Consider the following 26,170-nt stretch of genomic DNA (forward strand, 5'->3'; position numbering starts at 1 on the left):
CTTTATTCTGGCTCTGTCAGATCTCATATTGGTTGGAGAGGGGAACGGAACATTTCCTATAGATGTGTGGAAATCTCTTCCTAGCAGACGCGTTTTAAAACCGTGAGGCTGACGACGATACATAACGAGCAAAAACAGACAATATCTATTAGCAATGCACTTAAGCTGTTATATACTCACATGTGGGTCGTTAAACAATTTTATCTCGAATAAATTTCTATCGCGTCCTAATTTTAAAATTTATATTAAATTTGATATTTTCCCTAAATATATTGTACTATCAACCTCTCTTATTTTCTAAATAATAATAATATTTTATTTATATATTTAAATTTATAAAATATATTTATTTCATAAATGCATTTAGGTTGTTTTATATTACCAAACCCATTTATTAAAACAACAAATAATACAAAAATAAAAAATAAAAAAACAAACCAATAATAAAAGTATATTTTTCATAATTATTTTTTAAATCAATTTCAATTACATATTGGGGTTTTTTATTTTAATTTTTTTTAATTGAATCAATGATTATAAGATACATTTAATTAAATTTGCATTGTTAATAATGAAAATACATAATTAATTAAAAAGTAACTCATAATTAATTATAGTTTATTATTGTGGAAAGTCATTTCCATGTCTAATAAAAGTGACTTTAATCAATATTTATTATAAATAAATAAAAAAAAAAAAAGTAAAATAAGATTTGTCTTATTCTTATAAACAAAAAGAGAAGGGCAACAAAACAAATCAACCACTAACATTATTGGTTATCCGAGAACCGACAAATCTAAATCGCTCAACCCAAATCATAAAAATTGAGTTCGGTTTCGATTTGGGTCGGGTTGAATTGCAGGTTGACATTTTTTTGGACAGATCAACTCGACTAATATGAAAATAGGGTACAATTTAACCTAATTTTTAAAATTATTATAAAAATTAAAAATATTTAATGACGGGATTAATAATACATCGTGACATGTGAATGTTTGATATTTGAGTTTTATAATTTTTTTAATTATTAATGTAATTATACATTTTTTAAATAATTAAAAAAATAAACTGACAACTTAACTCAGCTCAACTAAAAAAAATAGAGGGTTGGGTTGCAAATTTTATTCGAAAACCTTAATCAATCGAAATTTCAATTTCAAGTTAATTTTACTGTAATTTATTTTGAAAAAACAAAATTTTAAATTTTGAGACTTTGAAAATAATTTTAAAATAATTATATAAATTTTCAATTATAAATTTTTATTTTATGTATAATAAAATTCTCAATTTTTAACTTTTAATTTAATAAATCATTATTTATTCAACAATTTTATTGGACATAAAAATCGAATTAAGTAGATACAAAATTTAATTTATATATTATATATTTGTTAATTTAAAAAATATTTAATATATTAATTAGTATAAAATTAAAAATTTAGGGATTTATAATTAAAAATTAAATTTTCAATTAAAAATTTTGGGATTTATGAAAAAAAAATTGTATATATAATTTTTTAATGCGAAATATATTTTTTTTATCCAAATACACATTTTTTTAATACCCAATAAAAAAAATTAAAACATTTTATTTATATTTTAATTTTTTAAAAAATTATAAATCACCTCGTTATTTTAACCAGCAAGTACAAATTTCTAATTTTTTTTTTCAAATTTCAATGAAAATCTAGACTTAGGTACAAAAAAAAGCTCGATTTTCGAAATATTAATGTAAAAGATTGACCATAAAACCAAAACACGTCAATTTAAAAATAATTATAACATTTTTTATAATGGTGCGGAAACCTCTCCCTAACAGACGCGTTTTAAACCGTAAAACTGACTACGATAGATAACGGGATAAAATGGATAATATCTGCTAGCGGTGGGTTTAATAACGGACAAAAACGGACAATATTAGTTAGCGGTGGGATCGATCTATAGCTATTTATACCAACAAAGTACATTTTATTTTTCGGTAGCTCAATAAAAAAAAAAATACTAAAATTACGAATTTTATGTTGTAATGTACGTAAAATAATAAATAAATAAAGCTTTTATTTTATTTTATTTTTATAAAAAAAAAATCAAAATACATACAAATTCTGACTTTTCAATCACGCACGCACTATTGCCTTTTCTATGCTTCCAAACCACTTTTTCTATTTTTAGAGATCATTTAATTTTTTTTTTTCATTATTTTACAAAATTTCTAAACTATTATTTTAGGGTTTTTTTTTTAAATTAAAATTAAAATTAGGGAGCCTTAAATGACTGGAAAACTCGGTCTAACTCAGACTACCAAACTCAAGCTAAATGGCCCAAAAATTCGTCTCCACTTTTTTTCAGTTTAAATTGGGTTAAATTTTTCTGTTAGCGAGTTAATATTTTTTGATCTGGCCAATTCGAAAATAGTGTTACAATCCAACTCAACGCTACCCAATTTGTTATGAAAATTAAAAATATTTGACATTTATAATCGATGTTAGTGATAAATTGTGACGTGTGAATATACAATATTGGAGTTTCACGAGGTTTTAGCTATTAATGTAACATGTACTGTGGATAAATAGATTTAAAAAAAAATTAAAACAACATGACAACCCCGACCCGAGAATAGAGGGTTTAACTGGGTTGTGAACTGTATTCGGATTGCTCGGGTCACTCACCCGACCAACCCAAAATTTTAAATGGCAAAAATTAATAGAATATTAAGAATTAATAATGAAGAGAGAAAATAGTAAAAAAAGCTACAAAAGTGGTTTAAATAAGAATTAAATCTGTTGTGTAATATAAAATGTTTAATTATGTAATAATGCGCTAATCAAAAAGATCTTATTCAAATATAAATATAAATATATATTTTTTTTTTTTCCAAATATAATTTATTTTTTAAACAATACCAAAACAAAAGTGTCGACCGACAAAACAAAATTAAAAAAATAAAAAATAATAATATAAAAATAAAAAAGAGAAGGGTATTTCGGTAATTTTACTTGAAAATGGCAAAAGCCGTAGGGACATCCCATCTATTACATTAATTCCAGCCAGTTTGTAAGATTCAAAATATCGCGAGATATCGCAGGACCGTCGGTAGACTCGCGGCACGTGCCCCACGTGACCCTTGCCCTACTCTGTGTTCAATCATCTCCCCCTCTCTCTAATTTTCTAATAATTTTACCTCAAATCCGTGTTGTTTTCCGCCGGCACAGCCAAAACCCACGGCGGCACCACCTCTACTTCTCCTCCGGCGACGGTAATTCTGGGCCCCACCTGAAAAGGGATTACTGATTACTAATTATTGAATAGATCAACAGTGATTTAGTAGAGTTGTGAAGTTAAATTTGATTGATGGGTTTGTTTTTCTTGTGATTTACGCGTTGAATTTATGTGTTTTTAAGAACCCTAATTAGATTCTCTCTGTAAATCTTTAATATCTCTCTCTCTCTCTCTCTCTGGGGTTTCTCTCTGTAAAATTTGTGTTGGTAGCAGATCGAGAATCCACCATGTAATACAGAGACTCCAGCTGGGACGAAACTGGGTCTCACAAGAAAAGAATCATTCATTGCACACACATAAACAATTTCTTTACCTTTTTTTTTTTTTTTTTTCCCTTTAATTTATGGGGTTTCTTATATTTCTTTAATTGAGTTTTCTTATTCCCCTGATTTCTTTTATATCTTAACCCACCTCTCTGTCTCTCTCTTTCTTCTCATATAGACCTGTTTTTTATTCGTTGAAGAAGTGTAGTCTAGTTTTTGTTCTGTTTTTTGGGATGGAAATGGAAATGGGTGCCTGAGAAAGTGGGCTGAGAGACCAAAATCAGGCACCTACACCAAGGTGAGAGTTTGAGACAAGCAAGCAAGGAAGGAAGGAAGGGGATTTTGAGTAATGAGAGAGCTTGAAGGGCTGTTTTTCTGAGCTTGGTTTCTTTTAGATTCTGAGTTTTTTTCTTTGTTCTTGATTGTTTTCTTTTGATTCCCACTCTAATGGATACCAAAGGTCGACTCATTGCTGGTTCTCACAACAGAAATGAGTTTGTTCTTATCAATGCTGATGAGGTTGCAAGAGTAAGTCATGTTCTTATGAGATTTTGTTTGATTTTCCTGAGAAATCCTGTTTCTTACCTCAATTCCAGCTTCTGATTCATACCCATTTCTTCAAATTTGGTTTCCTTTTGCATGATTTCACCTTGAAACTGGATCGCTAGCTGATTTTTCTCTCCATATTTGCAATTTCCTACCCCTGATCTTCTTCACAATCCCATATGGATCTTGAAGTTTTAATTGGAGATTGTGGGCTATGAACATTTTTCTCTGTTACCCTTTATCATCTAGTTACTTGGTCTTTAGTTTCTAGCGAAATCCTGCTTCATAGACCAGATCTTGGCGTTACTTTTCTTTTTACCAGTCCACTTTCTAGATTTCAGAGCTAGTCATTCCATTCCATTAATGAAGTTATTTGTTTTTTCTTTCTCTTATTGATTCTGAAAACGGATGAATGAGTAACCAGACGAGTATGTTCCTTTTTCTAAGCCTCTTTAATTGTTTTTTGAGTTGCAGGTGACTTCTGTGAAGGAGTTGAGTGGGCAAATTTGCCAGATCTGTGGAGATGAGCTAGAAATCACCGTAGATGGAGAGCCATTTGTTGCCTGTAATGAATGTGCCTTTCCAGTTTGTAGACCTTGCTATGAGTATGAAAGAAGAGAGGGCAATCAAGCTTGTCCTCAGTGCAAAACCAGATACAAGCGTCTCAAAGGTTAATGAATGAAAGTTGAAGTCAATTGATGATAATTCATTGTTTGACTTACAAATTATGTGTTGATTCAATTGCAGGTAGTCCTCGTGTTGAAGGTGATGAAGAAGAAGACGATATCGATGATCTTGAGAATGAATTTGACATTGCAAACAAGGATCCTAACAGTGTATCTGATGCAATGCTCTATCCTCACCTTGCCGTTGGGCGTGGTTCTCATACTAATGGTTCTGGAAATATGGCTTCCGACCTCAACTCCTCGTCCGTCCCCACCGATATCCCTCTCCTCACCTATGGCCAAGAGGTGAATCTCTTCTTCTTACAGTTCTACCATCAACTATTTTTGGTCTCTCTAAATTTGCTTTGTGCTATTCGATCTGAAGGATGCTGGAATTTCCTCCGATAAGCATGCTCTAATCATTCCTCCGTTTATTAGCCGTGGGAAAAAAGTCCATCCAGCACCATTCACTGATTCCATGTCTGGTAAGCTCGTCGAATTCGTGTGCATATTGAATTTTTGTGAGTCTGTTAGGAATTAATGTTTTTTTAGTCTTTGAATCCTCATCCGGCATGTATTAATGTTTCATGTAGGTTATGTTTATGTTTACTTTGTAGTGACTGATGTTGTAAGTGTTGATGTTGCAGCTAATCCAAGGCCGATGGATCCGAAAAAGGATTTAGCTGTGTACGGATATGGAACGGTTGCGTGGAAAGAAAGAATGGAGGAATGGCGGAAGAAACAAAATGAAAGGCTTCAAGTAATTAAGCACGAGGGTGGAGGTGGAAAAGGTGACGATGAGCTCGATGATACAGATTTGCCTATGTATGTCCCTTCTTTATACTCTATATTTTAAGGTCTGGTGTGTTTTCATCGTTGTTTGCGCTTGTTCCATTTTAATATCTATGATTCGGATTTCTCTCTTTTTTTATATGGAATTGTCCACTCGTTGTGAGATCCCACATCGGTTGGAGAGGAGAACGAAACATTCCTTATAAGGGTGTGGAAGCCTCTCTCTAGTAGACGCGTTTTAAAACTGTGAGGCTGACTGCAATACATAATGGGCCAAAGCGGACAATATCTACTAGCGGTGGGCGTGAGCTGTTACAAATGGTATTAGAGCCAGACACCAAGCAATATGTCAGTGAGGACGCTGGCCCCCAAGGGGGGTGGATTGTGAGATCTCACATCGGTTGGAGAGGGGAACAAAGCATTCCTTATAAGGGTGTGGAAACCTCTCCCTAGCAAATGCGTCTTAAAACTGTGAGGCTGACGATGATACATAACGGGCCAAAGCGGACAATATCTGCTAGCGGTGAGCTTGGGCTGTTACACTCGTGGACATATTTACTAGATGCTTGAGTTTTCCATGAGGAGAATAGTCTAACTTATCTTCTTTAACCACGTAAATATTTTTTGCCGTTGCTAAAGTGCTAATACGCAGGTTCGGAATTAGGATCTATAGTTACTACTTATGGCTAAGTGTCATGGATATAGCTTGGTTTAGTCACTGCCATTTTCTTTAGCTTATGTTTTTGTTAATATTTCTTTTTGTAGGATGGATGAAGGGAGGCAACCGCTTTCCAGAAAACTGCCGATCTCCTCGAGCAAGATAAACCCATACAGAATGATAATCGTACTTCGTATTGTCATCCTTTGCCTCTTTTTCCACTATCGTCTCCTTCATCCTGTCAACGAGGCATATGGGCTGTGGTTAACATCAGTTATCTGTGAGATATGGTTTGCTGCATCATGGATATTGGATCAGTTCCCAAAATGGTGCCCGATTGTCCGAGAAACTTACCTTGATCGGTTATCGTTAAGGTACAACCTCTGTCTCATTCTGCACTATCCTCGATTTCCCCTTCCCGTCTTTCCCGTACTCAGTTTTCTTTTGCTATATGTTGGTTCAGATATGAAAAAGATGGCAAGCCATCTGAGTTGGCTTCTATAGACATTTATGTCAGTACTGTGGATCCATTGAAGGAGCCTCCTCTCATCACGGCAAACACCGTCCTGTCTATTCTTGCCGTCGATTATCCAGTAGACAAGGTTTCATGCTACGTTTCGGACGACGGTGCTGCCATGCTTACTTTTGAAGCCCTTTCCGAAACTTCTGAGTTTGCAAGAAAGTGGGTTCCTTTCTGCAAGAAGTTCAATATCGAACCTCGGGCCCCAGAATGGTATTTTGCCCTGAAGGTCGACTATTTGAAAGATAAAGTTGATCCAACCTTCATCCGGGAACGACGTGCAATGAAGGTTTGAAAACTGTACCTGTTTTTCTTTTCGTAAAAGTCGTGTTTTGATTGTCCGAATGAGTGGATGATGAACTTTTACTCTGTTGAAATAATTTCTGTACCTGAAAGTTGATATGTCCTTATGCAGAGGGACTATGAAGAATTCAAAGTTCGAATCAATGGGCTCGTTGCCATGGCTCAAAAAGTTCCTGAAGACGGGTGGACAATGCAGGACGGAACTCCATGGCCCGGGAACAACGTCAGGGATCATCCTGGAATGATTCAGGTGAGAGGATGTTTCTTGATGCACTCGGCCATACTCGGCCGCTATGTGTTATTTGGTTTATTATTTTGTAAGCCTTTTCTTTAATTATCATATGCAGGTATTCCTCGGTTCAAACGGGGTTCGTGATTTGGAGGGAAATGAATTACCTCGTTTAGTGTATGTATCTCGTGAGAAGAGGCCGGGATTCGATCACCACAAGAAAGCTGGTGCCATGAATGCTCTGGTATATAGCTCTCTCTATCTCTCTCGTATACACACACACTTCGGTTCACCATTGACTAATACATACCATTCGATTCTTCAAGGTGCGTGTATCGGCAATCATTTCAAACGCTCCATACATTTTGAACGTCGATTGTGATCACTACATCAACAACAGCAAGGCGCTTAGAGAAGCAATGTGCTTCATGATGGACCCGATTTCGGGAAAAAGAATATGCTATGTACAGTTTCCACAAAGATTTGACGGGATTGATAGGCACGATCGATACTCGAATCGCAATGTTGTGTTTTTTGATGTAAGTAAACATTCCATATTCGTTTATCCGTCGTCATAACAACCAAACCGACGCTAAGTTCTCTTACTTTATGAACACTATTTCAGATCAACATGAAAGGATTGGACGGTATTCAAGGACCGATTTACGTCGGAACGGGATGTGTCTTCAGGAGGCAGGCTCTTTATGGGTATGATGCCCCTGCTAAGAAGAAAGCACCAAGAAGGACTTGCAATTGTCTTCCAAAATGGTGCTGCTGCTGCTGTGGAACTAGAACGAAGACGAAAACAAAGACCAGCGATAAAAAGAAGTTAAAAACCAAAGATACGTCGAAACAGATTCACGCGCTCGAAAATATCGAGGAAGGAATTGAAGGTATGAACACGTTTCGAAAATACCAATGAACGTAATACGGTGAGATGTTCGCTCACTTCCCTACATTGTGGTTTAATGCAGGAATAGATAATGAGAAATCGTCTCTGATGCCCCAAGTTAAGTTCGAGAAGAAGTTCGGTCAATCGCCAGCCTTCATTGCTTCGACACTTATGGAAGACGGTGGCGTGCCCGGAGGAGGGACTTCTGCTTCGTTGTTGAAAGAAGCCATCCATGTAATCAGTTGTGGTTATGAAGATAAATCCGAGTGGGGTAAAGAGGTATGAAGGAAGCTCTCCCGAAGTTCGAAAAGTCGATTCTTTTAATATTATGCCTTTAATATTTTAACTTCCGGTATCGTTGCAGGTCGGGTGGATATATGGGTCCGTTACAGAGGATATTTTAACAGGTTTTAAGATGCATTGCCATGGATGGAGATCAGTTTACTGCATTCCTAAAAGGCCAGCGTTCAAGGGTTCGGCTCCTATTAACTTGTCCGATCGTCTACACCAAGTTCTTCGATGGGCTCTCGGGTCTGTTGAAATTCTGTTGAGCAGGCACTGTCCAATATGGTACGGCTATGGATGTGGTTTGAAGTGGCTCGAGCGTTTCTCGTACATAAACTCTGTTGTTTATCCATTGACGTCGGTTCCACTGATTGCGTATTGTACGCTACCAGCTGTCTGCCTGCTTACAGGGCAGTTCATTGTCCCGGAGGTAACAACGATACCGATTTCTGAATGCGTACGGTTTTTCTTTCGTCGGGTTCGTTCAACTGAGTGAGACATGTTTTTTGTTTGAATTGCAGCTAAGCAATTATGCCAGTATCATCTTCATGGCTCTTTTCATCTCTATAGCAGCAACCGGTATCCTAGAAATGCAGTGGGGAGGCGTCGGGATCCACGATTGGTGGAGAAACGAGCAATTCTGGGTTATCGGTGGTGCATCGTCCCATCTTTTTGCGCTTTTCCAGGGTCTGCTAAAGGTTTTGGCTGGTGTCAACACAAATTTCACGGTCACATCGAAAGGAGGAGACGATGGCGAGTTCTCCGAGCTTTACCTCTTCAAGTGGACGTCGTTATTAGTCCCTCCATTGACGTTACTGATCATAAACATCATCGGAGTTGTCGTCGGAATTTCAGACGCCATCAACAACGGTTACGACTCATGGGGACCACTCATCGGTAAGCTATTCTTTGCATTCTGGGTGATTGTCCATCTGTATCCATTCCTCAAGGGTTTGATGGGGAAGCAAGACAAGGTACCAACCATTATCATTGTATGGTCAATTCTTCTCTCGTCGATTCTATCGCTTTTATGGGTCCGAATCAACCCGTTCCTCGACAAGGGTGGCATTGTCTTGGAAGTTTGCGGGTTAAACTGTGACTAAGATTGCTTAAATACACACGACATGAAGGATTATGGGTAGGAGTCCGTTTACGAATTCGTACGGTTGAATGTGTCGACTAGCTAGCCTCGAAAACATGCATGAAATAGATATGGTAACGATACTCCGCCCGAGATCATGAAGCACGAGTCAAAGAAAGAGGTTGTAGATATGGAGGACTTTGCATCATTCATTCTTTTCTTCTTCTTCTTCTTCTTCTATACATGGGACTGTAATTTATGCCTTGTGTTTGTGAAATTCAAGAACACATAAACAAACATAAAAAAAGGGTGGTGGGTGTTAGTTCGATTCATCTTAGGTGGTTTTGTCAAGATTATTGTTGTTTGTATCCTTTGTTGTTTGTAAATTTTAAGGTTCATGTTCTATTTTAAACTATATCCACTTTCTGCCTTGTTGTTGTAATCACAATAATTATAGTTTTGTTGTTAATGCAATAATGGAGGGATTCTTTGCTTCCCTTTCTTCACCTCTCTTGTTGGTTTGAACTATGAACATTTCTTTTGATTGTTTTTGCTTTGAATTTGAATTTGAAATCATGTTTTTATGGGTGGTATGTCTGTGAAATTTGAAGGAAGTTCGGGATGATTCCTTTGGAGAAATGACATCGACTCACGTATTTAAACACGTGGACTATGGCCTTGGCACGGGCTCTGACAATTCCCTGTGTCATGGTCATGTTACTCATTTCTCGGTTTTAAGAGTGAAGGCTATCCTCACAGACCAACAGTAGTGCGTCATGGTCACGTTACTTATTTCTAGCTTCTAAGAGTGAAGACTATCCTCACAGACCAACAGGAGTGCGTCATGGTCACGTTACTCATTTCTCGCTTCTAAAAGTGAAGACTATCCTCATAGACCAACAGGAGTGCATCATGGTCACGTTTCTCATTTATCGTTTTTAAGAGTGAAAACTATCCCCACAATATCCCCACAAACCATCCGGAGTTCTTTTAGCATGTCTTATCCTCACTTACATGCATTTTAGAAAACTGAGATTACCCAATATAGAATTGTTTAAAAAAAAAATACGTTTAACTTTGGAGTTCATGGTTGAGCCACTAGAAAAAAAGATGCACCAATAAATTTCAATTCTTTTAAAACAAGGATAATTAAGAAATTGGTAAATCAATAGTCATTCGAAGAGGAACTTCATTCCAACGATAGCATCACACATGGGATGCACGATCATGAGCTAACGTATCTTGTGAATGGAGTGTGAACGTAAAACTTCGAACGAAATTTTGTTGAAGAGGTTCTCCTCAATAACATTTGAATCTTGTTTGCATATTAATCATATCTTAATTAGAGTTTCCAAAAGATTAATGAATCCAATCTTACCAAAATAACAGAGATCAAGGTCGGCCAGTGAGACGGGATAAGTTTCATCGTCAAGAGGGAAACAGTCTGGATCACAAGCTAAGGCCCCTAAATGATAGTTGAGTGATAAAGGAGGTAGGGGTGCAGAGATAGCCAGGAGGTTTGCCTAGAAGCAACCACCCTCGAAAGAGTGCATAATAACTCACTGATCGAGCGCTTTTGCGCCAAAGATGAACGGGGCTAAGCGATCTGCCGAAGCTGTAGGATGTAAAAATGAACTAGCTGCTGCTTGTGAAGTATGGAGGCGATCAAATTCGAATTTGAGGCAGTAGATACTTTGTAATCCAATAATTACTCTTCGTTCTTTTAATTGACTTTCAATTAAACAAAACTAAGTCCAAATAATATTGGATTAAAAACCTAAAAAAACATATATAAAACAAATTGGATTTTAAAACCTTAAAAACAAAATATATGAAACAAATTGGATTTTAAAACCTTTCAATTTTTTTATTTTTCGCATTTTCACGTAAAAAGTGTGACAATTCTGAAAGAAATTTGCATATTCAATTCAATGATACATTACTTACTATTACTCGGAATGGAATCATGATTTGGATGAGAATTAGACATTTGAATTCCAAAATCTATAATATTTGAAATTGATTATTCTTATTGTCCCAAATTTTAAATCAAAATAACAAACATGAAACATTTTTTTTAAGAAATTTATATTCGTGGTTTGCTAATTAATTCGAGTAACTTATTATTTGTTTCATGATGTTACATTTATTAAGCAATTTTTTAAAGAAGTTTATATTTGTTGTTACTTTAATCCATTTGAATAACTTAATATTTGTTTCATGATGTTAAATTTATTAAGCATTCGCTTTTTTTTAAAGAACATTTATATTCATTGAATTCGAGTTTCTTATTTGTTTCATGATGTTATATTTATTAAACATTTTTTAAGAAGATTTATATTAGTTGAATTCGAGTAACTTATTAATTTTATTAAATCTAGGTTCAGTAACTAAAAATCTAATTATGATAAAATTAGAATCAACGAACAAAATTAAACAAAATCGAGAAGGCTCGGTGATAAAATTAGTAAATATTTCAAAATTTCCTCAAAGAACGAAAACAAGAACCAGAAAATTAAAAAATTAAGAGAAGAAAGTCATTTTCTCGCATCGATTCTAAGCATACAAATTTACGAAAACAAGAACCAGAAAATTAAAAAATTAAGAGAAGAAAGTCATTTTCTCGCATCGATTCAAACCATACAAATTTACGAAAACAAGAATCAGAAAATTTAAAAATTAAGAGAAGAAAGTCATTTTCTCGCGTCGATTCTAACCATACAATTGTTTTTTTTTTTCAGAGAACAAAAACAAAATATAAGAAAATTAAGAGAAGAAAATCATTTCCTCGCATCGATTCTAAGCATACAATTGTTTTTTTTTTCAGAGAACAAAAACAAAATATCAGAAAATTAAGAGAAGAAAATCATTTCCTCGCATCGATTCTAAGCATACAATTTCTTTTCAAAGAACAAAAACAAAAGGTCAGAAAAATAAGAGAAGAGTAATTTCTCGCCTCGATTCTAAGTAATAAATTTCTGTCAAAGAACACAAAGAAGTCATAAAAATAAGAGAAGAGAATCATTTTCACGCATCGACTAAAACAAAAGGTCAGAAAAATAAGAGAAGAGTAATTTCTCGACTCGATTCTAAGTAATAAATTTCTGTCAAATAACACAAAGAAGTCATAAAAATAAGAGAAGAGAATCATTTTCACGAATCACTCGAATCATTTCAAAAATTCCTCAACAAAACAAACGCAAGAAAACAGAAGATTAAGAGAAGAGAGTCAGAAATCTCGTGTGGAATAGGTGCAGGCACATCGCAACCAAACCTAGTTCGCCGCTTTGCTCTAGCACTGGAGAATTCTCATCATTCCCTCCTTCAAAACCCTAACCCTAAACCCAATCCTAGAACAGATCAATTCTACGGAGAAAACGCTAAATTCTATTCAGAAAGGTTCCTTTTATATTCGCTTTGCCCTAAAATTAGTTTCCGATGGGCTTTCTAAAATGGGCCGTCATTTCGGCCCATTATATTTTATTTCAGCTAATGGGCCCAAACTTTTTAGAGTTTTTCATCGGCCCATTAGCGTTCCCTTCTAAACTTTTATATTATATTTTATTTCTAAATTGGGCCGTCACTTCGGCCCATTATAAACTTTTGAAATCGGGGTCAATGTATAATTATAGATAGTTTAGGGTTTCTTACAATATTGTGTTACCTATATATTACGACTTCTAGGGTTTTTCATCCGCCTCGCAGTTGCTGTAGCCGCAGGGGAGAAGTACGGGTTCTTTCTTTCTCCTTCGCATTCGATTTTCCCCTATTGTCTTAACCCTAATCCTACAATCTGTGGTTTGAATGTTTTAGAAAAGCTTCTGTGGACTTTGTTTTAAGGTTTCTTGTGATTCTTTTCTATCTTAGATTTTAGAGAAGTGAATTTGATTGTTTAATTCTGTGAAAAATGGTGTTTCTTTTGTTCTAGTCATTTTCGCGTCTGGTTTATGTTAAGGTGTAGAAAATGTAGTAACATTGGAGATTCTTCTGTGTTCTTTTGCTCAACAATCTATAGTTCTCTTATTTCACGATATAAATGTTTTTTCTTTATTTGTTGTTCATATATATATGGTGCCAATGGTTATTCGTCGATTTTGGCTGTTTTGAAATTGTTATGAGAATGATCTCGCTCCCCGATGTGTTGAGTGGTACCGTAGTAACCGTCTGGATTTTAAATCATTGGTCTTTACCAAAAATATTCGTCTGCTCAAAAGTGTTTTCTAATATTGATTCGTTTGTTTGTAGGAGTCAGTTTACAGTTTACGAAAACGTTCGACTTCCAATTTTTTTAATTGTAATTATGTTTTCTGATTTGTCTATCGACTTATTGTTGAGTATTGACGAAATATGTTCTTAATACTGATTAAATGTTTGTTTATGATGATGTGAAGGAAGTAGAAGATGTCTCACAGGAAATTTGAGCACCCGAGGCACGGTTCCCTTGGATTTCTTCCAAGGAAAAGAGCAGCTCGTCACAGAGGAAAAGGTATTATTTTTGCGTTTTGACTAAGTTAGATTATTGTATCTGAGCACATAAATGTTTTCTTGAACAATTCAACTTAAGAAACATCATTATTTGTTAATGCACAAAATATTTGTTTTTTTTTTAATTTGTAATCGTCCCATTATTAATTACATGGTTTTTCCTTATCGTTATTAGTATTCTCCTTCTTGAGACATGCACAACCTGTGTATTTTATTATTCTTTGGTGATCTAGAGCTAAGTTATTTTTAACCTCTTTTTTCTATCCCACAGTGAAGGCTTTCCCGAAGGATGACGCAAACAAACCATGCAGGTTGACTGCCTTTTTGGGTTACAAGGCTGGAATGACACACATTGTTAGGGAGGTTGAGAAGCCAGGATCAAGTACGTATAGCTTTGAATGAACTTGTATATTCTTCGGTTCGTGTTGCGTGAGTTTCATTAACTTGCATCTAATACTTGGGTTTGTTTTGTATTTCAATTTTGTAGAACTTCACAAGAAGGAAACATGTGAGCCTGTGACAATCATTGAGACCCCACCAATGGTGATTGTTGGTGTTGTTGGATACGTGAAAACCCCACGCGGTCTTCGCACTTTGGGCACTGTTTGGGCTCAGCATTTGAGTGAAGAATTAAGGAGGAGGTTCTACAAGAACTGGTGCAAGTCTAAGAAGAAGGCTTTCACTAAATACTCAAAACAGTATGAATCTGATGAGGGAAAGAAGACGATCCAGGAGAAGCTTGAGAAGCTGAAGAAATATTCAACTGTGATTCGTGTGTTGGCCCATACTCAGGTAACATAATGGAAGTCAAAATTGAACTGATACCTTGTATTAGAAGTACATTGCAGATAAGAAATTGAACAGATTGGGTAACTTCTTTTTTTTTTTTCATTTTATTCATGAAATTGAACTGTACTGCATGCCTTTCCTTAGTTATTCTTTATATTATAATATGAAGATATCTCACTTAGGCTATTTGGTTAGGTTGTTTTATATAGTTGACTTATGGGGTTGTTGACTATTAGGTGAGAGGAATGTTATTTATATAATTCATTGTTTTGTAGATTACCAAGATGAAGGGATTGAAGCAAAAGAAGGCACACCTGATGGAGATCCAAGTTAATGGTGGTACAATTGCTCAGAAGGTGGACTATGCCTATGGGTTCTTTGAGAAGCAAGTTCCAGTAGAGGCTGTTTTCCAGAAAGATGAGATGATTGATCTTATTGGTGTGACCAAGGGTAAAGGTTACGAAGGTGTTGTCACTCGTTGGGGCGTTACACGTCTCCCACGTAAGACTCACAGGGGTCTTAGGAAGGTGGCTTGTATTGGTGCTTGGCATCCTGCTAGAGTGTCATTTACAGTTGCCAGGGCTGGTCAGAACGGATACCACCACCGAACTGAAATGAACAAGAAGATCTACAGAGTTGGAAAGACGGGACAGGAAGCCCATACCGCCATCACTGAGTTCGACAGGTTAGCTAGCTACTACTCGAGTTTGTTCATAAGGAATTCCCTTGTAGTCTCTAATATTTGGTTCTTGCCTTGTGTTTGAAACAACAGGACTGAGAAGGAGATTACTCCAATGGGTGGTTTCCCTCACTATGGTATTGTGAAGAGTGACTACTTGATGATCAAGGGAGGATGTGTTGGACCCAAGAAGAGGGTCATCACCCTTCGCCAGTCGCTTCTCAAACAAACTTCCCGTGTGGCTCTCGAGGAGATCAAGCTCAAGTTCATCGATACGTCCTCCAAGTTCGGCCATGGTCGCTTCCAGACAACACATGAGAAACAGAAGTTCTATGGTCGCGTCAAGGCTTAAGCTTATATCTCTGCCTGCCTGCCTGCCTGCTGCCTGCTGCCTCTGTTACTGTCACCCATGAATTTTTGTTATTTATTTATGTTATTTCAGGATTCTGAGTAGTTGAGGTGTTTTGATTTGTTACTGAAAACTTAAATTTTGAACTTATAGCTTGCAATTAATCGGATTTGATTTCACCTTCTACCATATACTCTGACATTTCAATCTTGTTTTAATTTGACATTAGTTTTTGAAGGTTTAATCTATCTTTAAATGATTCATAATAATTAGAGGTGTAGTTTGTTAGAATTATGACCTAGTAATTTAATATACGGGTTTACATGGAAAGGATTGGTTGTCGGATAATTTATATATATATATATATATAGATATATTTTTTTTAATGTTTTTAAAAAATTATTTATCTACATTATATATAATTATTTGATTCATGTTTAAAGTTTTCAAAAATAAATTAAAAAAAAGTTTATTTGCCTACAATTATTTGATTCATATTAAAAGTGTACCAACATAAATTAATTTATTATAATTATTCAAATGAAAACTCAACTGAATTTTTGTTTGATAGGCCTTATACCAATGAAGATAGTATTCTTTGTTTATAAATTTATGATCATTCCGAGAGATAGTATTCTTTGTTTATAAATTTATGATCATTCCCTAAATTAGCCGATATGGGACTTCCATCATCCAACACCTCCTCAAACAAAATTCGACTTCTTTGTTCGACATTTGAGGATTTACCAATTTATTGGCACAACTAAGTCTAGGGCATGACTAAAAAATAATTCATCCCAATGATATATTGATCCAATTCAACTCCTATAATTCGCACGACTAAGTCTAAGTCTAAGGCATGGCTAAAAAATAACCCATCCCAATTGATATACTGATCCAACTCAACTCCTATCATTCAGGTTGGGTTCTTAGTTTAATAAAGAGATTTTTTTTTTTTTTAATTTTTAAAATTTTCAAGCTCAAACTAATACCAAACAGTCCCTTTCAAAATCTTTGAAAGACTAAATATAAAAAGACGAGTAGAGGGTGCGGAAGCATAGGGAGTTCATGCCACATGCCATAAACAATGAGTGTTCGTCTTTGGTTTATGTGGATTAGGGGTCCAAGAATGGGATTAGAGTAAGAATGGGATTAGATACTCTGGTAGTCCATGTTGTAAGCAATGAGTGTTTGCCCTTGGTTTACGCAGACAGGGGCCCAAGAACAGAATTAGATACCTTCGTAGTCCATGCCATAAACGATGAGTGTCCGCCTTTGGTCTATGCAAATTGGGGCCCAAGAATGGGATACCCTGGTAGTCCATGCCATAAACAATGAGTGTTCACCCATGGTCTATGCATATTAAGGGCCCAAGAATGGGATATCCTAGTAGTCAATGCAATAATCCATGAGTGTTCACCCTTGGTCTATGCGGATCAAGAGCCTAACTAACGCGTGAAACACTAACCATTAAAGACCAAAAGTATTGGCTAAGAAAATTTACAAACAAATAGAAACTAAGTTCCGAACAAATAGAAACTAAGTTCGAACTTCAAAATAAACATCCAAGTTCGACGACCTTTAGCATTTTAAACTAAATATATTTCATTATAAAAAATAAAAAAAAACACAAATAATCTGATAAACAATTTATGTGCACAAGAAGCTTACAAGTGGAAATGGAAAGATTTAAGTTCTTCTCAAGAGAGGAGATATCCAGAAACTCAAGCCCTTCGGGATTTGGAGGCTTGTAACTTCCTAATCAAATACTCACCCAACCCAGAGCCTGCTTCCACTATTCTAGTGTCTCTTCTTACATCTTTCTTCAAAATCTTCTCTAAAATTTCACATAACTTTACAGTGTCCTCAACTTCACAAATTCCAGATATAACAATCTCCCAAGTTTCAGAATGAGGAGCTTTCCCATCCTTCAGCATGTCTTCAAGAACGCTACACGAATCGTCGATTCTGCCAACGTTAATGAAACCCTTAACTAAAGTATGAATGACAGAGAAATGTGGGCAAAAACCCTTTAATGTCATCTCCTCAACATAATCCTTTGCCAATTCAAACATTCCTTGATCACATAATCCATTAGTCAAGCTCTGGTAAGACACTAAGTTAGGCAAACAACGGTTCGACTGCATATCCTCCAAAATCTTACAAGCGTCGAGAGCGCGCCCTTCTCTGCAAAATCCTGTTATAACTGTATTGTAATGAGCAACATCAGGATTGCAACCCTTAACCTTCATTCTACAGAGAAGTTTATAAGCTTCTCTCAGCTTTTTCTTCCTACATAAACTATTTAACAAAGTGGCATAGCTCAATGTGTCTGGAACGTAGCCTTTGTTTAACATATCTTCTAGCAAGTCGACAGCACCAATCACTTGATTCTTCCTGCATAGACCCTGCATTAATATCCGATACGACTCGACATCTGGAACGACATCCCGTTTGAACATTTTGTTGAACAGAGTGTAGGCAATGCTAAGATCTCCATTCCAACAGAATGCACGCATGAGGATGTTGTAAGACTTGGTGTTGGGCAACACACCATGATGACGGGCATTCTTGAAAAGATCAAAAGCTGGCCGAATGAAGTTACGGTGAGAAACCAAAATTTCTAGTATGCGGTTCAACTGTTTGGACGATGGCGTACAGCCAAACTCGATCATAGTATAAAAAGTTTTGAGAGCTTTATCTGGTAAATCAGCTTCACCATAGATTTTGATTATGTAGGAGAAGACAGTTGGAGAAAAAGGGTAGCCTCTAGACTTGAAGCTAAGAAGTAGATCATCAATAAGAGAGAAGTACTTGGAACGCCCTAGCTTGAGGATAAGAACGAGAAAAGAGGAAGACGATGGGCGAAAATGGGGTTGACGACAAGCATAATCGAAAATTTCCTTGGCAAGAAGAGGATCAGATTGGGAAGCAATGAGTTTCTGGACCCTACATGGAGACCCAATTGAGAAATCTGGTTGCTCTTCAAGGCGTTTATGGTTTATGTTGGTGGCATTCAGAGTTTTCAATTCGTTATGAACATTTAAGTCTGGTTGATAAAGAGAGGATGATGAGGAGATTGAGTTGTGAAGCAATGGAGTTTTGGGGGCAAGATGAACAGCAACAGTTTCTATAGTCTTATAGTTACACGGACGAAGAAGGTGTTGCCGCATAATTTCAGCAACAGTTCACAAAGGCCAGATGAATTATGTAAATGTTTTAGAAGAATTTAACTACAAGAGGCTCAATTCTATATTTTCCTGCAACCAGCAAATTCAACTACTCCGTTGGAAAGACAAAATTCATTGGCACTGTTTAGAAGAACAATAGGAATTAAAGGAAGTCTAGGCTGAGGTTTCCACCAGCTAATTGAAGAAAAACAAAAACTCAAAAATCACAACCATCCAGGGATTCTAAGGATCAAAATTTCATAAGATTAAGACTGATGCTAAGTCTCTTAGCAGATTCTCACAATTAAGGTGCTGGAAAAGTGCTTACAACTGCGATGAACATAGGCACAAGTGAGAATTTCGCCGCGCGGAACGGACTTGCTTCAAGTCTTCAACCTATTGCACAAGGAAATGGAAATGAAGGACTCGATCTCTAACTTCACAAAGAGAAATGAGAATTACGCGGCTCACCTACTCGCTTCGGTAGATTCTTCCATACGTCAAACTCGTGTGGATGGGAAATTGATGCATAATCGGCGAGCCCTTCCTCGTCAGTGATTTTTGGTTTTGTGTTTGCGGTGTTAGGGATTTCGATTTTGAGAAGATCAAAAACAAAACTCAGAATGAGCAGAGAGAGAGATCAGAAGTCAGGGCAGATGATATACGGCGTCAGGGAAGCCGCGGCGGCGGCGGCGACTGTGAGGGCTTGTAGGAGGAAGATAAGGAAGTTGAATAACTTTTTTTATTTTGTGTTAATTAAGTTTTGTGCATTTTTTAAATAATTTTTTTTTTTTTCTGAAATAAATTTAATTATAATAATTAAGTTAAGTAACGAAAGGTGGCCAGTGGTTGAGAATATTTACTAAAACCACTCGATATAAATTAAATAATTACAAAGATAGAAAAATAATAATAAATAAAAAGATACGGTAGCGAGCAAATATATAGATATATGTATATTTTAAAATATTTATTTTTCGATGTAATTTTTATTAAAAGTGTATAAAAAAATTATAAATATATATATAATTATTTTAAAATATTCATTTTTCAATGTAATTTTTATTAAAAGTGTATTAAAAAAATTATAAATATATATATAATTATTTTAAAATATCCTTTTTCGATGTAATTTTTATTAAAAGTGTATAAAAAAATTATAAATATATAATTATTTTAAAATATTCATTTTTCAATGTAATTTTTATTAAAGGTATAAAAAAACTTATAAATATATATAATATTTCTGTAACTTAATTTCTAAAGGTTTAAATTTTAATATTACAACTTAATCTTTATTATTAAAAAAATTTATAACATAATTTTTAATTTAAATATAACAAATAGAGTATCAAAATAAATATATAAATAAAGCAAATCGGGTAATTAGGAGAGCATGAGAAATATAATTTAGTTTGATATAATGGAAATAAAAATGTTTCACTCACTTCCTCATTTATCATCTAAAAAGGAGAATCCCCTCTAAATTTGAAGGTGAGTAATGATCGGGAGGTAACATAGGCATCTCTAGTTTAAACGAGAGGATTCTAAATTTGAAGTTGATCATGGTACGGAGGTAAAACAAACATCTCTAGTTTAAACAAGGGTTTTAAATTTGAAGCTGATTAGTGGCCCGAGAGATAAAATAGACATGTCTAATCTAAACAAGAGGGTTATAAATTTGAAGTTGATCAGTGGCTCGGAAGGTAAAATAGACAACTCTAGTCTAAACGAGAGGGTTCTAAATTTGAAGTCGATCAGTGGCCTGGAAGGTAAAATAGACACCTCTAGTCTGAACGAGAAGGTTCTAAATTTGAAGCCAATCAATGCCCAGGAGGTAAAATAAACATTTGTAGTTTAAATGAGAGGACTCTAAATTTGAAGCTGATCGTGTTCGGAGAGATAAAATAGACATCTCTGGTATAAAGTTGATCAGTGGCTGGGAGGTAAAATAGATATCTCTAATCTAAACGAAAGGGTTCTAAATTTGAAGCCGATCAGTGGCCCGAGAGGTAAAATAGACATCTCTAATCTAACGAGAGGGTTCTAAATTTGAAGCCGATCAGTGGCTCGAGAGATAAAATAGACATCTCTAATCTAAACAAGAGTGTTAAAAATTTGACGTCGATTAGTGGCCCGGGAGGTAAAATAGACATCTCTAGTCTAAACGAGAAGGTTCTAAATTTGAAGCCAATCAATGGCCTGGAGGTAAAATAAACTTTTCTAGTTTAAACGAGAGGGCTCTAAATTTGAAGCTGATGAGTGGTCCGAGAGATAAAATAGACCTCTCTTGTATAAAGTTGATCAGTGGCTGTGAGGTAAAATAGATATCTCTAATCTAAACGAAAGGGTTCTAAATTTGAAGTCGATCAGTGGCCCCAGAGGTAAAATAGACATCTCTAATTATAACGAGAGCGTTCTAATTCGAAGCCGATCAATGAACGGGAGATAAAATAGACATTTTTAGTCTAAACGAGAGGGTAGGGTGGGGTCAACCATGGTTGAAGGCGAAGAGAGTGATCTAGGCGCCACTATCTCCTTCTCCACCCATCATTTCTTTCAGATATGGTAGACGCGCAGACACGACGAGGGGCTCATAGCTTCTTGATTCATCCATCGCCCAAGATAAGACCCAAAGCAAACGCCCATCTCCAAAACCCTCAAGCTTTCACCCTCCAAAAATGGCTTCCCTCGCTCACCCAACCCCCTCTCTCCCTTCTCTTCTCCCATCTCTATCTCCTAAAACCCCTTCTGCTATCAAACTCCCATTCCCTTCAAGATCCTCTCCTTCCCAGTTTCTTGGAGCCCAGATTTCTCATCACATTTCCCCTTCCTCTGTTCCTTCTTCTTCTTCCTTCAAATTTACTGTCTCTTCTAAGGTAACCCATTATCTTTTAATGGGGTTTTTATATTTTTGAAGTGTTTGTTCTTACATTTTGGGTTTGTTTTTTGATGGGTAGGTGAGTAAAGGCCAAGCCCCACCTGCTTTCAATTTGAAAGATCAGGATGGACGGAATGTGAGCTTGTCTAAATTTAAAGGGAAGCCTGTGGTGGTGTATTTCTATCCTGCTGATGAAACTCCTGGTTGCACCAAACAGGTACTATTTCTATGCTTTAAAATGTGATTAGTTTGATGCTGCTATGTCTTGGGAGTCGTTCTTGCTAGTCTATGCATGAGCGGTGATTTGGTTGTTTGGGTCGATAAGCTTAGTCTTGGAGCATGAATGGTCCAACATGGTTGTTGCTAGTCTACTATGCATGAGCAGGGATTTGGTTGTTTAGGTCATAAGCTTAGTTTTGGAGCATGAATTTAGTAAAAGGTTATATTGAAACTACCAGAAGTTGTATAATAGAAGAAAGATTAGATAATATAGACTGAATTGTATATACCAAAAAGTGGGGAGTCTCCGAAAAACAAGATAATAAGACATAATCGAAGATCAAAAAGTGGGATGTTATGTCTAAAGGTGCCTTGATTGACGGGCTTGTTCAGTCTACATAACCTGTCTCCACCCCACAGCTTGGTTCATTTTTCTAAACTCAAACCGAGACCGGGAGAAACTCCCTAACCTAATGTGGCACCGGGTTTGGGCCGCAGGGAACGGGTGGGGGGTTCTCTTAAGAAAAAGAAGACAAATAGAATCTAATTCATGTTCATGCTAACAGAAGAGCGAATCCAATACCAAGACGACTTCTTTCTCAGGAAGTGCAGCAAGTACTTGAGTCATTTTTGGGTATCATGCCCCACGAGTGAGTTGCCAAGTGCCCCTTGAATGGTCCGGTGTTGCCCAGACTCGTGTTGCTAGTGTATGGCACGTGAGTGGTAATTTGGTTGTTTGGGTCGATAAGCTTAGTCTTGGAGAATGAATTTAGTAAAAAGTTGAATGGTCCAATGTGGTTGTTGCTAGTCTAAGACGCACGAGGGATGATTTGGTTGTTTTGGTTGTTTTGGTTGTTTTGGGTCATAAGCTTAGTCTTCGAGCATGGATTTAGTAAAAAGTTGAATGGTCCAATGTGGTTGTTGCTAGTCTACAGCGTACCAGTGGTGAATTGGTTGTTTGGGTCATAAGCTTAGTCTTGGAGCATGAATTTAGGAAAAAGTTGAATGGTCTAGTGTTGCTGAGGCTCGTTGCTAGTGTATAGCACGTGAGTGGTGATTTGGTTATTTGGGTCGATAAGCTTAGTCTTTGAGCATGAATATAGTAAAAGGTTGAATGGTCCAATGTGGTTGTTGCTAGTCTACGGCGCATGAGTGGTGATTTGGTCGTTTGGGTCTTTGAGCATGAATATAGTAAAAAGTTGAATGGTCCAATGTGGTTGTTGCTAGTCTACGGCGCATGAGTGGTGATTTGGTCGTTTGGGTCATAAGTTTAGTCTTGGAGCATGAATTTAGTAAAAAGTTGAATGGTCCAGTGTTGCTGAGGCTTGTTGCTAGTGTATAGCACGTGAGTGGTGATTTGGTTGTTTGGGTCATAAGCTTAGTCTTGGAACATGAATTTAGTAAAAAGTTGAATGGTCTAATGTTGTTGAGGCTCGATGCTAATGTATAGCACGTGAGTAGTAATTTGGTTGTTTGGGTCGAGAAGCTTAGTCTTGGAGCATGAATATAGTAAAAAGTTGAATGGTCCAGTGTTGCTGAGGCTCGTTGCTACTGTATAGCACGTGAGTAATGATTTGTTTGTTTGGGTCATAAGCTTAGTCTTGGAGCATGAATATAGTAAAAAGTTGAATGGTCTAGTGTTGCTGAGGCTCGTTGCTAGTGTATAGCACGTGAGTGGTGATTTGGTTGTTTGGGTCATAAGCTTAGTCTTGGAGCATGAATATAGTAAAAAGTTGAATGGTCCAGTGTTGCCGAGGCTCGTTGCTAGTGTATAACATGTGAGTGGTCTTTTGGTTGTTTGGGTTGATAATCTTAGTCTTGGAGCATGAATAAGTAAAGCGTTGAATGGTCCAATGTGGTTGTTGCTAGTCTACGACGCGATTTGGTTGTTGTGGGTCATAAGCTTAGTCTTGGAGCATGAATATAGTAAAAAGTTGAATGGTCCAGTTTGTTGAGGCTCGATGCTAGTATATAGCACGTGAGTAGTGATTTGGTTGTTTGGGTCGAGAAGCTTAGTCTTGGAGCATGAATATAGTAAAAAGTTGAATGGTTCATTGTTGCTTAGGCTCATTGCTAGTGTATAGCACGTGAGTAGTGATTTGGTTGTTTGGGTCATAAGCTTAGTCTGAAGCATGAATTTAGTAAAAAGTTGAATGGTCTGGTGTTGCCCACGCTCTTGTTGCTAGTGTATGGCACGTGAGTGGTGATTTGGTTGTTTGGGTCATAAGCTTAGTCTTAGTTAATGAATTTGGTAAAAAGTTGAATGGTCCAGTGTTGCCAAGGCTCGTTAATGGTGTATAGCACGTGAGTGGTAATTTGGTTGTTTGGGTCGATAAGCTCAATCTTCGAGCATCCAACTATTGCCAAAAAATCGAGTTTAGCAAAAGAATGTTAAACGACAAATTAGTTTGATGTCTTTTGAAAGTACTCTTACCAATTTTTTGGACTAAAAACATTTAAGACACGTTTGGATTGACTTTTTAAGGATAAGGTCAGTAAAAAAAAAAACATGAAGGACATGTTTAGATCGACTTCGAAGTGCTTAAAAAGTACTTAAAAGTCGATTCAAACCAGTCTGAAGGCTTGTCTTGGCAACGTTTTTTACTTTTGAGCTTTGAAAGCACGTGTCAAGTTAGAAATCACTGAAACTGAGTTTGGATCTAGGACGGGAAATTGACATTTTTAACGATTGTTTTGGTAAAAAAAACATTAAGGATATATTTAGACCGTTCTAAGTTCTTAAAAAGTACTTAAAAGTCGTTTCAAACTCGTCTAAAGGCTTGTCTCGGCAATGTTTTTTTTTACTTTTGAGCTCTGAAAGCACGTGTCAAGTACTTTTGAACTTTGAAAGCACGTGTGAAGTTAACTAAATCTCGAGTTTGAATCGAGCAAATAGGACGGGAAATTAACATTCGTGCAGGCGTGTGCTTTCAGAGATTCTTACGAGAAGTTCAAGAAAGCAGGAGCTCAGGTTGTAGGCATTAGTGGCGATGATTCATCATCACACAAGGTAATTCATCATCCAAAATTTGTATTTGATCCAACGGCTATGATTTATTTGAAACATTTATTTGATCCAACGGCTATGATTTATTTGAAACATTTATTGGAATTATAGGCTTTTGCAAAGAAATATAGACTTCCATTCACATTGCTAAGTGATGAAGGTAACAAAGTGAGAAAAGAATGGGGAGTTCCTTCTGATCTCTTTGGTGCATTACCTGGTAGACAGACTTATGTTCTCGACAAGAACGGCATCGTGCAGCTCATTTATAATAACCAGTTCCAACCCGAGAAGCATATCGACGAGACGCTCAAATTACTTCAGACCCTTTAAATCTCCCTTGTTTATAGCTAGGATGTTTGTTTGTTCGTATCGTTCGAGAGGCAATTATTTGATTCTGAATCGCTAATATGAGCGAAGAATGATGATCGTTCTTGTTTTTGGTTTACTACTCGAAAGTGAAATTATGTATATTTGGATCATAATGCATTCTACTTTAATATGCTTTAGATCAAATTGTAGGATTGTATGAACTTTTGCATGTGAGAATTGATCGACCGTTCTTTTTACAGGTTCAAGAGCAAAACGTTCGACCAATCCTTTCACAAGTTCACGACCCGACTTATACCATTCTTTTTGAAATGGGTTCGAGTTAAAATTACTATAAAGTTTTTACGGGTTCAGAATGAAATCGTTACAAATAATTTTTTGAGTTTATGATTAAATCGCTATATAAAATCTCATGGTGCACTACACTATTTATTAAGATTAATCGAGAAGGTGAAAATGAATATAGCATTGAACATAACTCGTTGTGGGAAACACTTGCACTATTTATTAAGATTAATCGAGAAGAGATTACACGACATTCGGTAGAATAATAATTAAATAAAAAACTAACCCATCAAAATTATTACATTATGAAATTTAAAATTTAAAATATAAAATCGAGATTTTAAAATTTTTTAAAAATACAAATGAATTTTACCGAGCTTACTTGGATACTTGTTACCTAGATAGCTTGGAATTCCTTTATTTCTTTCAGTATCTTGTTATCCCGAATGTGCTCCAACATATCTTC

At 36.1% G+C, this 26,170-nt stretch overlaps 4 protein-coding genes across 5 annotated transcripts; 3 read left to right on the plus strand and 1 right to left on the minus strand.

Moving 5' to 3' along the window:
* Positions 1-3,438: 3,438 nt before the first annotated feature.
* Positions 3,439-10,019, plus strand: LOC111778093 (cellulose synthase A catalytic subunit 2 [UDP-forming]). Its single transcript, XM_023657738.2, has 14 exons — positions 3,439-4,070; positions 4,563-4,758; positions 4,836-5,059; positions 5,139-5,238; positions 5,401-5,578; positions 6,311-6,577; positions 6,667-7,012; positions 7,139-7,276; positions 7,374-7,499; positions 7,582-7,794; positions 7,881-8,148; positions 8,230-8,426; positions 8,512-8,862; positions 8,954-10,019. The coding sequence occupies exons 1-14, from the start codon at positions 3,990-3,992 to the stop codon at positions 9,533-9,535; spliced, it is 3,267 nt and encodes a 1,088-aa protein (XP_023513506.1). The 5' UTR covers positions 3,439-3,989; the 3' UTR covers positions 9,536-10,019.
* A 3,091-nt stretch (positions 10,020-13,110) lies between these two features.
* LOC111778848 (large ribosomal subunit protein uL3-like) lies at positions 13,111-16,004 on the plus strand. The gene is made up of 6 exons (XM_023658832.2): positions 13,111-13,240; positions 13,905-13,999; positions 14,270-14,380; positions 14,486-14,790; positions 15,063-15,472; positions 15,560-16,004. Exons 2-6 carry the CDS (start codon positions 13,915-13,917, stop codon positions 15,816-15,818), a joined length of 1,170 nt encoding a protein of 389 aa, XP_023514600.1. The 5' UTR covers positions 13,111-13,240; positions 13,905-13,914; the 3' UTR covers positions 15,819-16,004.
* Positions 16,005-17,423: 1,419 nt separating this feature from the next.
* Positions 17,424-19,737, minus strand: LOC111779245 (uncharacterized). 2 transcript variants are annotated; one of them, XM_087124539.1, is made up of 2 exons: positions 19,461-19,737; positions 17,424-19,381 (listed from the first exon to the last, which is right to left on the minus strand). In XM_087124539.1, exon 2 carries the CDS (start codon positions 18,986-18,988, stop codon positions 17,540-17,542), a length of 1,449 nt encoding a protein of 482 aa, XP_086980665.1. In that variant the 5' UTR covers positions 18,989-19,381; positions 19,461-19,737; the 3' UTR covers positions 17,424-17,539. The 2 variants fall into 2 exon arrangements, with proteins under 2 accessions (XP_086980665.1, XP_023515125.1); XM_023659357.2 differs by having other exon boundaries at positions 19,457-19,737.
* A 1,758-nt stretch (positions 19,738-21,495) lies between these two features.
* Positions 21,496-25,591, plus strand: LOC111778191 (peroxiredoxin Q, chloroplastic). Its single transcript, XM_023657879.2, has 4 exons — positions 21,496-21,864; positions 21,946-22,083; positions 25,006-25,095; positions 25,204-25,591. The coding sequence occupies exons 1-4, from the start codon at positions 21,667-21,669 to the stop codon at positions 25,420-25,422; spliced, it is 645 nt and encodes a 214-aa protein (XP_023513647.2). The 5' UTR covers positions 21,496-21,666; the 3' UTR covers positions 25,423-25,591.
* Positions 25,592-26,170: the final 579 nt, after the last annotated feature.

Source organism: Cucurbita pepo, chromosome 6 (genome assembly GCF_057944985.1).
Source record: "Cucurbita pepo subsp. pepo isolate OVF chromosome 6, ASM5794498v1, whole genome shotgun sequence".
In the NCBI taxonomy this organism is placed as follows: domain Eukaryota; kingdom Viridiplantae; phylum Streptophyta; class Magnoliopsida; order Cucurbitales; family Cucurbitaceae; genus Cucurbita; species Cucurbita pepo.

Excerpts from the sequence above, each read along its gene's own strand:
- LOC111778093 (XM_023657738.2), top strand. The coding sequence starts at position 3,990 with ATGGATACCAAAGGTCGACTCATTGCTGGTTCTCACAACAGAAATGAG. Across the intron at positions 5,060-5,138 it reads TCCTCACCTATGGCCAAGAG|GATGCTGGAATTTCCTCCGA; the intron begins GTGAATCTCTTC and ends TTCGATCTGAAG. Across the intron at positions 7,013-7,138 it reads GGGAACGACGTGCAATGAAG|AGGGACTATGAAGAATTCAA; the intron begins GTTTGAAAACTG and ends GTCCTTATGCAG.
- LOC111778848 (XM_023658832.2), top strand. The coding sequence starts at position 13,915 with ATGTCTCACAGGAAATTTGAGCACCCGAGGCACGGTTCCCTTGGATTT. Across the intron at positions 14,000-14,269 it reads AGCTCGTCACAGAGGAAAAG|TGAAGGCTTTCCCGAAGGAT; the intron begins GTATTATTTTTG and ends TCTATCCCACAG. Across the intron at positions 14,791-15,062 it reads GTGTGTTGGCCCATACTCAG|ATTACCAAGATGAAGGGATT; the intron begins GTAACATAATGG and ends ATTGTTTTGTAG.
- LOC111779245 (XM_087124539.1), bottom strand. The coding sequence starts at position 18,988 with ATGCGGCAACACCTTCTTCGTCCGTGTAACTATAAGACTATAGAAACT.
- LOC111778191 (XM_023657879.2), top strand. The coding sequence starts at position 21,667 with ATGGCTTCCCTCGCTCACCCAACCCCCTCTCTCCCTTCTCTTCTCCCA. Across the intron at positions 21,865-21,945 it reads AATTTACTGTCTCTTCTAAG|GTGAGTAAAGGCCAAGCCCC; the intron begins GTAACCCATTAT and ends TTTGATGGGTAG. Across the intron at positions 25,096-25,203 it reads ATGATTCATCATCACACAAG|GCTTTTGCAAAGAAATATAG; the intron begins GTAATTCATCAT and ends TTGGAATTATAG.